Consider the following 12,026-nt stretch of genomic DNA (forward strand, 5'->3'; position numbering starts at 1 on the left):
TCCCATCTGCAACATGGATGTGCTGCTGCGGTGAGTGGGTATGTGGTTAAGCACAGGGAAAGGATGGGGTCTTGCATCTCAGGGTGCAATCCTGCTTTGTGAAAGCCTCCCTAGGAAATAGCCTTGGGGAGCATGTCCCTGCTTACACTGCGCAGCACTCACCAGATTTCCTTTGGAAATCTTTATAAAGTGGCCATTTAATACCCCGTGGTGCCTTGGTGTGGCATAGTTTCAGGTGAGAAATCGCTCTCTGAAGGGCTGGTGCAGCCGCTTCATCCCTGAGCTCCCAAGAATCACTGGGGGAAGAGCCATGGCGCCTCAAGCTGGGACCCACCGCTCGTTCTTGGGGTCCCTCACAGAAGAGGGGCTCTCCAGCCTCTTCCAGAGCAGACACTGGTACAGAAAAAGAACTCAGGTTCCTGCTACGGCTTTCCCCACTCTCAGTGCTTATTTGTGCTGTCATGACGTTTTAGCCCTGCTGACTCTGCCAGGCTTCCTGTTTCCCAGGTGCTTGAAGGGATTTATTACATTTTTATGCTTTTTGCAAGGCGTTTACCAAACTCTTTTGGCCGACCTCTTGGTGCTTTTCGTTTAACCTGGCAGCATTTACCATCCTTTCTGGTTTTTTCATCTGGATGCAGCTTCAGCTGTTTGGTGAATGTCTTCTCACTTTTAATAGCCTCCTTTCCCCTGCAGTCCAGCCTTGCTTTCTCCCTTTTGCCTTTACAGTATCCCCCCGCCAGGCATCGTGGGTTTGCTCTGATGTCCCAGTGGGGCCTCCCACAAATGTTTTACCCTCTTTGTTACCCCTTTCAGTTTCTTCATAAAAAAGATTCTCACTTTTGACATAGTTCCCTCTCTGAAATTAAACACTTCCACAATGGGTATATTGGCTTTCTTTGCTCTTATGGAGGTGCTGGATCTGGAGGTCCATGTCTGACCTGGCTCTGGAGATGAGCTGGGGGCTGCTGGGGGTTGGCAGCTGTCTGAGTGCATGCATGGCAGTGGGGGCTTCCTCAGGGAGGAGTGAAGCCCACTGCAGCCCTGCTGCTCCCTGCAATCCTCCACGTGTGACCAGGAGAGGGTAAAATGCTCCTGACAGGGATAAGAGTCTGGGCTTCCACAGCCCCTCTGGAGCTACACTTGGGCAGCAGCTGTGGTCAGGTCCTGCTGTCACCCCATAGCTGTGTCTGGAGCAGTGAGGGCTGGGATGCCCCATTCTCACACCTTCCTCTGGAGCCGCTATGATTTAGAGCAGCAGACTCAGATCCTTGGAGCCCAGAGTGAGGATACCTGGCATCTGCTTATGGCAGCACACAGACAGTATCGTGCCAGGTGGGAAGAGGGAATTTGTTGGGGAAGGAGCTGGAGATAACACAGCTGTAGCCATCAGCTTTAGAGCTTGTACACCATGAGCCTGCTGTCCTAGTGCCCTGTGCCATCTCTGCCTGTCCCTGTGGGAAGGGAACTCCTCCACAGGCCAAGGATGCTGGGGAGCAATGATAGGGAGGGAAAAGCCAGGCAGCATCAGGGCAGGCAGGGGCTGCCTGGCACAGGAGGCTTCTTGGAGCAGAAGGGACATGGGACCATGCATGGGGCTGGCACAGCCTGGAGGAGAGTGGAATGGGGTGGGTTTATGATTGATGTTGCTGAGTGCAGTTTGCTCTTAGTCCCCGTGAAATGTGTGGTCATTGCTGCGTGGAAATGCCTGTGCCTTGCACAGCCATGGGGCACTGAGCCAGGCACCCACTGCACCTCTTGCCTTGCAGGAGGGGGCACAGTGGGCAGCGTGGCAAGGGTAGGGAGCAAGCAGAGCCCTGTCACAGCCCATCACCCAGGTGCTAGCCTCTCAGAAGGCTCAGACTTATGATGCTGTGGGAGCAGAGTGAGTGGGCACAGGTGCTGCAGCCCACGCAGTATGCTGGCATCGAGCTGCCTCCCCGGTCCTGTGGATATTTCTCGCGCTGTTTTGCAGATATCCATGAATTCTACGATTTCACACTGCGCTCCGCACCCCTGCAGCCTCCCAGCCCGGAAGCACATTGCGGCACAGCCAGGCAGCAGCATGGGGTCAGTGAGCCCAGCTCCATGGTCGCACTCGGAGAGCCCCAAAACCCCCCCGAGGTAAGAGCCGCTCCAGCATGATGCTCCTGCACCGAGGGGGAGGCAAGGGGCACGGGACGCTGCGGCCACTGCCGCCCAGCCAGCTCACACCCAGAGTGTTTCCACACCTCCTCTGTCGTATCTTGTCTCATTAATGAAGCAACTTCTCTGGTTCATAAGTGTTAATTGAATTACTCCTAATGCAAATAGCCTCAGCTCCAGCTCTGGTTCCTGCTCTGCTGTTGCAGCTGGATTAGTTACTCCGTCTGACACTGTCTCCCACGGACGCATTTCAGCTCTCTGATCCAGACGCCTCACAGGCTGCTTTTGATAAGTGAAGTAGGTTGAGTCTTTAAAGTTTCCTGTTTCAGGATTTTTTTCAAGCTCTCAGATAACTTCTGTCTCTCTTATTTGCATTCTTTTTGATTTTCAACAGCCTTTTAAAAGATACAGCTGCAGGTGGGGAGGCAGGAGTTGAGCAGTAGGGTCTCAGTTATCTCAAAGGCATAAAGGTAAAGAAAATTGCCCTGTGCCTTTGCAGGCCCTCTTCCCGTCCCCCTCTCACTGCCTTGTGCCCTGCCAAGGGGTGTTGTGGGATCGCCCTGAACTGGAGATACAGGAATATTTGTGCAAAAATGCAAAAATTCCTCCTTTCAGTGAAATAATCGTATCAGATAAACACTGTATTTCTGCCTCACGGACTGAACTGGCTTCCCATCGTGTACCTGTGGGGACACCAAATTTGAGTGGTACACAGGGATGATGGAGCTGAATGATGTCTCCTAAGGAGGAACACTTTAAAGGAGCCTGATGATCAAGAACAGGGGGGACAAAGCTGCCCACAATCAGTGCAGGAGATATCTGTGTCCCTCTCACTTAGGAACCCTTTTAGTCCCATTTTATCTTGACCCCCTCCGCATTGACAGTCCCTCTAGTTAAAGGCAAACCTACAGATCTAGTCTGTGTTTATGAATGACTTTTTAGTGATGTTAAACCGTAGGCAGTGGGATCCTGCTTTGGTTTTTTGGGTCTCCTGCAGACATCATCCACCCACGGGTGAGCAGTGAGCTCTGCTGGCAACAGCTGCCAGTCTCTGCGGCGAGGTCAGTCTGTAGGGCCCCGAGGATATGTGAGAGTCAATAAGGACATTTAAAAATCAATGTGGAAACAAGTGGGGAAGCAGCCGTGGGCCTGATGCAGCTGGCGTAAGGGGTGCTCCTGCTTCCCCTGCAGTGCCCTGCGCGCACAGGCCACAAGCAAAGTAGTCCATCTCGGGACTTCCCTGCCCTAAACATAGCCCAAATCCATTGACACCATCAAATCCCTCCTCCTTTCTCCAAAAAATGTGTTTGAGTCCTCTTGTGTTGCTGAAACGTGAAATGCAACAGGGAGCTGCCCCTGCCCAGCAGTGGGACAGCCCTGGAGTCCCCTGCCTCCACCATCAACTGCAGTGATCCTGCTGCCCATGGAGGGAGTTGGGTGCTCACTGAAGGCAGTGTGAGCCCCCTGCATCGGGGAGAACTCATTTTGGCCCTTCCAGAAGCAGTGGGGGTCTTGGAGGCAGCTGGCCTGCCCTACCCGTATGTACCCCTGTGTCGTTTCAGGATCCGTGCCAGGACAGCGAGCAGAGGCTTCCCGCAGGGGCTGGGGACAGCGTGCCCAGGACACCTCCGCGGCTGGTGAGGGTGACAGCACGGAGGACAGAGGCACCAGCCAGTGTCTGCAGCCTGGTGCTCGGCTCTCGCAACGCCCTGCCCCAGGTGAGCCTCCGTGCACCCCACGCTGCATCCCGCTCTGCCAGCCCAGCTGGCACTGAGGGGATAGCACCGGGGCCGTGTGCCTACAGCACTGCAGGGACAGTCCCGGGGAGGCGTTTTCCTCCCCTGGGGCTGGCACTGTTTCCTCATGGCTATTCTGGTGATGCTCAGGCTAGGAAATCCAGTGGTTATCTGTGTCACGGGCTGGACGACACCGAAATCATCCCCTTGCATTAGCATGTACCACAGACCTGTGTCAGCCCTCAGGGCTCAGAGGGCAGGTGGATATGGCACAGAAATAAAGAGGCTGTGTGGAACTGGAAATTCTCCCATCCCCTTCCCTCTCGCCCCCCGCGCTGGCACGTTGCCGATTTCCACTTTTTTTTCTCTGGGCTTTTAAATGGCAGGTCCATTCCTCAGCTTACCAGAAGCTTTTCTCTGCTATCTTCCTGGTGTGAGTGCATCGTTTGGGCTATGTGTTTGGGGGAATTTCAGGGATGAGTGAAGTGCAAAATGCATTTTTGGGAGGGATGAAGTGACCGGGAAGGACGGAGCTCACCACAGATTTAAAATTATATGAATATGTTGTTTTCCTTGGCATAGTTTGAAATAATGCTTGTTTGCTAAGTCAAAGTCTTCTTCCAAAATATTTTAAATACAAAAATTGTCCTGCTTCTTTTCTTTCCTTTTTAAATGTTTCCCTTCCTATTCTGGACTGCAATAAAATGGGTAACACCCCATTTTTCTCCCCTTTACTGTTCAATTTCTCCTTTTCCTCTTGCTACCTTCTATGTTTTCAAATATTCACCAAATCTTTACGATTGGAAGGGTGGGATGGTGGTTTTCTGAACATGACAGGAGCATGGGCTCAGCTGCTAGTCTCCATTTGCTAGTGGGAGGGAACCATGACCACCGATGGGGGAGTTCGGGGCAAAACCCACAAGGGGTGAGAGCCTGGTCAGGAACAGTCAGATTTTACGGATTTTCTTTGTAACTGTCCCAGTCTGTGGGGTGCAGCGGCTCTTGCATCCAGCCTGGAATGTCTGGCTGAGTTGCAATGTCTCCTTTGGTAGCAGCCAACTAGCTTTGATTTTAAGACTTCGTGTGATGGGGAATCCGCTGTGTCCCTAACCTGGCTGGCCTGATGGTTATTTATCCTTCCCATTAAAATCTGCACTTTGCTGTTAACCTGGATTTCTCTCACTTCAGCTCCCAGCCCCAGGAAATTTTGCTGCCTTTGTTTGCTAGAATAAAGGACTGTGGCAATCAGAAATGTTCCCAACATGTAGGTATTTATAGATGCATCTAAGTTCCCTCTTAACTTTCCCTTAGATAAACTAAACAGATTGGCTTCTTCACTTGCTCAGTGTGAGGCAGGTTGTTCCAGCCCTGAAATAATTCCTGTCATTCTTTTCTGAGGCTTTTTTTATTTTCAGCCTCCTCCTTTCCTAGCCTTGTGTTGGTATGGGTCAGGAGCCAGTCCTCAGTGCTTTCCTCAGCGGGTCCTCTGGTGCTTTCGGAGTCACCTGTCCGCAGGGACTGCAGCTGCTGGCTCAGAGCAGGGGGTCACTGCCCAGAGAGGGAGGGGGTGCTGGGAGCCCCGGTGGCAGGACAGGGCTCTGGGAGCCTGTGCTCTGGCAGGGCTCTACCGTCGGCAGCTTCTTTCATCCCAGAAGATGGCCACTTCACAGCCCAGCCGCAGGCAGAGCAGGGTCCTGGAGGGTAAAAGCCATTGGGATGGTAGTGTTCAGTGCTGGGCTTAGCCATGCCCATAGTCAAAACTCGGCTTTCTGAGGAGACCCAGCAGCTTTCCTGGAAATTGGGACAAAACAGTGCTGGAGAGCTGCAGGCTCGAGTGCTGCTCCTCCGCGGCAGCCCCTGTGCTGGGATACTGGGGCTGTTGACAGGGCAGTGAGCATGTTCCTTGAGATGTCATCTTCACGGCTGAACACAGGCCTTGCCCGGTGGAACGGGAGCATTTGCAGTGGTCCCCCATGTCAGCAATCCAGACTATGACACGGGATCAGCCATGCCTGGGGACAGGTTGTGCTGACGGACTGCCGTGTGGGCCCTGCTTCACATCCCTTGTCACATCCCTTGTTCCTGCATGCAGGCACTGAGGACACCTCAGCTGCTGCCCAGCATCACCTCCCATGTTGGTTCTCAACAGCTGCAGCATGCAGGACAGCACCGGGGCTGGATAACACCTATACACCCAGCTCCTGCCCCCCTCCGCAGTGACTTGATGCTCCCCACCCTTCAGTGCCTGTTTTTGCCATTGGCATTTTGCAAAGTGGGTTTCAGGAAAAAACTTGGGGTAGCAAATGGCACTTGGAAGAACCAGGGAAGTTTTTATAATAGGTGACATTTAACGGTAGGGCAGGAGGGCACTAGCTGCAGGGCAGAGTAGCTGCCCCCTGATGCTGTCAGCCCAGGAACAAGAGCTCTAGTGGACACCCCGCCACTGATAAAAGGCAAGATGATGCACTGGCTTGTCCTGTCTGAAGTAAGTGCAATTCTCTTATCGCATCCATCAATGTAAATAAGTTTTCTGTTGTCCTGGCTTTGTCCTCTCCCCTGCCTGCAGCTCTCCCCGGCAGTGATAGCAGAGCAAAAGCCACCATAACCTGCTTTAGCCAGGAAGACACATGAGAAATAAATTACCTCTCTGCAAAAGTGTTTCCAGGAACAGGAAATTTTCTGTCTGCTGGCAAGGATGTGTGTGCACTCCGAGTAGTTCTGCAGTGTGCAAATGGCTGCTGCAAAGGAAGTGGGACCGGTAAATACAGCAGCAAAATGTGCTTCCTGACAGCGAGGCTGAAGTCATCCCTCCATGGGAAAGTAGATGATCAGCCCACAATAGGGCAAGAGCAAGGGGACTTGGCCAGCTGAAATGCCCTGTCGAGGTGCTCAGAGGCGCAATCCTGCCTGAGTGCTGAGGCTGTGGGGTTTTATTTGCCGAATCCTCCACTTCAACCTTTCCCTGAGCCCCACGGTTGCCTTCGCAGGACTGCTCAGGGCTTGTGTGCATCTGCAGCGGGAAGACCCACGAGGATGCTGCCATGGCTGGTACCGTGGCTGGCAGGAAGGCTGCTTCTCTCAGTAAACGCTGTTCTCATCCTCCACGTGGGGAGCAGAGAGCAGCCAGCTGTAAAGATAAATGAAAGAGGAACAATGCCGCTGATGAGCAGAAACTCTGCACCTGCGAGGAAGTGCTGCTCTTCCCGTGCCACCCTCTCCTGCCTCCCAGCACTGCTGTGCAGCCACTCTGACTTCATCCCTGTCATCGCGCCAGCGCTGTCGCCTGCCTGTGCAGCCCTCCCTCCCACCTGCCGAGGGTTTCGTTGCTTCACTGCCCAGCACCAGCGCTGTGGCTCCGTCCTTGCTCAGCCCAACAGCTGACACGGAGCAACAGCAGGTCTTGGCGTAATGGAGAGAGTGAGTGAACTGCATGCTCCGACATCGCCCCGGAGTGGGAAACCCCGCTCTTGCAGGCTGTGGGTGCGCAGGATGCTGCTGAGCGTGCCCGCAGCATGCCAGGTGCAGGCTGTGCTTTAGCCCTGCTAGGCTGAGGCCAAAATCATCCCCTTCCCTCTCTGCGTTCCAGGAAGGACACAGCCCAGCTCTGCAGAAAACGCCCTGGCAGGGTGTTAGGAGCCCTCCCTGCCACACCTGCCGCTGAAGAAGATGCGTCCATCTGCCCTATAACCCACAGCTCAAGTGCCAAAAAGGTTCGTGGAGCTCCCCGGGGGATTTGGCAGAGAAAGGCAGGCTGTGCCACCAGCGTGGCGACCGGCTGTCTGCTTCCTTCGTCCTTCTCTCGAGTGCTTTTTCCTCTTTCCCGATCTGCCTTTGGCCAAAGAGAAGGGCGTTCCCATGCTCTGCACCTTTGCCTGGCGGGAGTGACTCTGGGCATCCACAGCAGTTCGGGATGAGACCTGGTGTGTGGCAGATGTTGCAGCTGCAGAAATGTATGCTGTGAGCTCCCTGCGTCCCCTGCCCTGGCTGCAGCCCCACTGCTCTTCATTCTCTCTGCAAGGTGTGTGAGAGGGGAAGCACCAAAGTAGCTGTTTGCTATTGCAAGGAGCATCAGGGAAATTAAGCAGGTCTCCACTGCAGGTGAATGTCTAACAATGAATGCAGCCACCCTCAAGAAGCCCACCATGAAGTCGCTTGGTTGCACATGCCCTGTGGTCCCCACCACCCCGGGTCCTCTCTGTGGGCTGGCTGCGCAGGCAGCTGAAGCCATCGCTGCAGGCCAGACTGGCCACTGCTTTATCTCAGCTTGAGCCCGGCAGCATCAGCCCTGTGACCCCAAAATCCTGGGAAGTGGCTAATGCTCAAGTAATGGGAGCAGAGGAGCAACCAGCTCCCAGAGGGACATCTCCCCCCTCCCTATTGCATCCCCATGCACATTTGAGAGCATGTTTAATTTTAGAAGCAGAGAAGAAAAGCAACAACGAACAGCCCCAGGGCCCCAGCTGCTGCCCTGGTGTCACTTGAGCCACTTTGTGCCTGGAGGTCACTTCAGGGCACTGCATTCAGATGCTTTCCAGCAGTTTTGTGTTTCGACATTGCAGACAGCCTGGAAAGCCGAAGCGCTGAAGCCAAGAGGGTGTCTGCCTGCAGTAACGCACTCAGACTGAACCATGCATCAGCCCTGCATAGCATGGACACCCGACTGGGTAGCCAGCTGCCTGTGTCCCAAGGATGCTGCTGCTCAAAGCAGGGTCAGCATGGCTGTGTCAGTAAGAGCTGTCACTTCAGTGGACATTTTGGGGTTGAACAGCCTCAACTTTACTAGAGGCTCTTGCTACTTCTTCTCTGGGGATGAACAAGGAGATGCTTAGACCTCAGTTCTCCCAGCTCAATATACAACTTCCGCAAAGGATGAAGTCAGTAGAGCCACCAGGCTGTCAAAACAAAGGCTTGTGCATAGCCACCTGCTCCTACTCTATTTGGGGACTTTCTGTCTAAAACTAGCAGCAAAAGGAAGATCCTCAGCAGACCTCAAGGCTTTTCTGCCTGCGCAGCACAGGAAAGCCCTTCTGGACATAGGGCTGTTGGTCTGTCCATTAATCCAAGTCATCGTCACTGTTTTGAAGTTATTTTGTGATGGTGTGAGTGTGTGCAGCGCTCCCCGTCCAGCGGCAGAAAGGGGACAGTGAGGTGGAGTCTCTGGGGAGTGTCCTGCAGGCAGCCGTGCTTCAGAGTCATCCAGATGAGCCTGGAGTCCATCCATCCTCCCTACAGGTTCATGCTCCAGCTTCATTTGCCTCTGTCTAGTGCACGTGTCTGCCCATCCCCAGGGGAGCACAGCTGCTGGGGCGAGTCAGACACTGAGATTCACGCTGATGGGTTTCATGTGTAGCTCTGAAAGCAGGAACTGAGACCGTTCACAGGCATCTCAGCGGGATGGGGACCGAACGGAGGCCAGCCCCATCACTGCCTTGGCCAGAAGCTCCATGAGCCACCACACAGTGCCGACTGTGTCTCTGTCTGCTTTGCTCATCAAGTTTCCAAACTGAGCTGGTGCAGCCTGCATGCAGGGTCCTCACAGCAGCACCCAGGTCCCTCCTTTCCTGTTTTGCCTTGTCAGGTGACTGACCACATTCCTGCTGCAACCAAAGTGAAGCACTGGAGCCCATCTCCCATACCACAAACCAACCGGAGGCTCTCAAAGTGCGGAGCATCTATGCCCACAGCATGGGATGTGCCACCTGACCTCCACCCATCCACACTCCACTCCCCCCCGCAGCCTCCCCAGCATCTCAGGATGCCAAGGACAAATCTCCTGGGTGCATTTCTGCAAAACAAATGGGCTGTCTTTGCCATTTTTTAAAGGAACAAACCAAGCTTGAAGGCAGAGCCTGACAGGCCAGCTGCTTTCTATCTGGAGCGCTGGAGCTGAGGGAACGTCACTGCATCTTAATGGCTTCGGGCTGGACGGAAATCAGGATTCTGGTGGCAGAGGCAATACCAGCACTGTTACAAATAGAGTAGCCACGATAACTGCTCATGAAGGTTTTTAGTCTTTAGGATTTGGAGGATCAGTATCAAGCTATGCCGAGAGATCCATTATCCTCAGCATCGGTAGAAGCTAAGGGAATTGCAGGAAAAGGAGGACAGTGGATACGTACGGGTTTGGGAATTGTCTCTCTTCTGAATCCAAGTGTGAGCCCTTGGAAAGGTGCTCTCTGCCCTGTGCTGCCTCCTCTTGCTTTGCTCTGCTGGCTCCTGGGGGGTTAGACCATGTGTGGCTGCAGCAGTGCAGTCATTTCAAGCCAACCTCATGCCCTGCTGCAGGACATGAGGGTTTACTTCAGGGCAGTGCCCGCTGGAGCCCTGAAGCCTGCAGGTACGAAGGACCCTGCAGGAGGCTCACTGGCAATGCACCTAAAAATTGTTCCAAGCATTGAGAGACAAAGGCCTCCTGCGGTCTGTGGCCTAGATAGCTCTGAGAGCTGGCACCGCTCAGGCACACTGATGTCTGTGCCCAAAGCACTGGCATAGAGAGCATCTTGCCTGGCCAGCGTCACCTCCCCAGCCTCACAACCAGCTTCCCACCTGCACGTGTCCAGTAAATGTGGCAATGCCCTGCCAGGCGGTCCCCCCATTTTAAAGCGTATTTTTAGACCAGGTCATTTCACAGCCAGGGCTACCGCAGACTGCGGGAGGAGCGGTCGCAGAGCAAGCAAGGGGGCACTGCACTGCGGTGCAGTGCAAGGGGGAGACCCAGGCTGGTCCTGGAGCTGGATTCATTGCTGAAGCCAAGGGCAAGCTCTGCCCGCTGCTTCACAAGCACGTTGCAGTCCTGTTGCTGCACTGTTCATTCCCGCTCCCTTGGCACATGCTGGGCAGCCATTTCCCCTCTGTGCAGGGGTACGTGTTGCATAGCTGAATCTCACGGGGTGTTTTTGCTGGGAGGTTTTTCAAGCTTTGAGGCTCTGTTGCTGCAAGAGCACTCCTGAGTTCCTGCTCTGGTTCAGAACAAAAGCATGGTGATGAAACCAGCTGCCTGCTCTCGCTGCACCGTGGCAGAGCTCGTGGCCTGGCTTCCTTTGGGGTGAAACTCAACCCAGCTCTGCGCTCTGGCCCCTGTGGATGCCCAGTCCCTGGGACCCGACCAGCCCTTGTCCAAACCAAGCCCTGAAGCCAGGGTGAGGGAAGTGACAGGTCGTCCCTGGACTTCACCCGATACACCCAGGGCTCGTGTTGCTGGTGTGTCGCTCCGGAGGAACACACGTGTACGGGTGTGCCTGCGCCTCGGAAACACCTCCTCACCGCACGCTGGGACCCCGTTTGAAGGTCACCTCGAGGCTTCCGAAACGGTCGTGTCTTTTTCTGGCGTGCAGGCGGCAGAGGGGACGCGAGAGTGGGCGCAGTGCTCCTTTAAGAGAGGCCCGTGAGCCGGCCGCGGCCCTGCGGCACGCGCGCTGATTGGTCGAGCGGCCGGCAGGCGGGGCGGGGCGGGGTCAGCCATTCAGAAATTTCTGAGCAGCACTTTCTCTCTTAAAGGGGACGGGGCCAGCCGGGCGCCCACTTCCTGTCCACCGCGAGTGCCCCTGGCTCCCGTGGACATCAGCGTTCGATTTTGTCCCCGAGGCTGGGCAGTTTCCCGTGCTGGAAAGCGTGTCCTGGGGCAGCACAGCCCGGACGAGGTGCCAGTATCCCCGCGAGCCACTGGCTGGGGACAGTGGGAGCTGCTGAATGGGCTTTGCTCTGTCTGGAAGGGGCAGATTGGAGCAGGGCTGGCTGGGTGAAAGGAAGTGTGAACCCACAGATCTCCCCTTCTTGACCCCCCCTCCCATAGGATGGGAATAATCGAAGAAAGGGTATCCCTGGGCCCTGGATGTTAGGAAGGGTCCCTCTGGGCATGGCTGTGTTGCCCAGGGCAGCCTCAGATCTGGGCAGGGCAGAGCTGAGCCCCTGCAGCACTTTCAGAGCCATATGTTGACCCACTCGGAGGACAGGACCAGTTCCTGCAAGGATGGCTCCCGGTGGGTAGCCCATGAGAGCTGACTCTTGGGGCTTTGTGGCCCCAAGGACACATTGGCTTAGGCAGGGCTGGCCAGGAGACCTCCCACAGCCTCTTACAGCATAAGTGGGGTGTGTTCGGCTGCTGCTAAGTCTGAGTGTGCAAGCACACCCGAGGACAGCTTGGGA

At 54.9% G+C, this 12,026-nt stretch overlaps 1 protein-coding gene across 1 annotated transcript in view; it reads left to right on the forward strand.

Annotated features, from left to right (window-relative positions):
* The window catches only part of DLG3 (discs large MAGUK scaffold protein 3), a 78,361-nt gene that overhangs the window by 7,375 nt on the left and 58,960 nt on the right, over positions 1–12,026 (forward strand). The window contains 2 exon segments of the mRNA XM_086619854.1: positions 1,976–2,124; positions 3,708–3,863. Of these exon segments, the coding sequence (XP_086475980.1) occupies positions 1,976–2,124; positions 3,708–3,863 (305 nt within the window).

The sequence above is a fragment of the Tauraco erythrolophus genome, chromosome 13 (genome assembly GCF_009769465.1).
Source record: "Tauraco erythrolophus isolate bTauEry1 chromosome 13, bTauEry1.pri, whole genome shotgun sequence".
NCBI lineage: Eukaryota > Metazoa > Chordata > Aves > Musophagiformes > Musophagidae > Tauraco > Tauraco erythrolophus.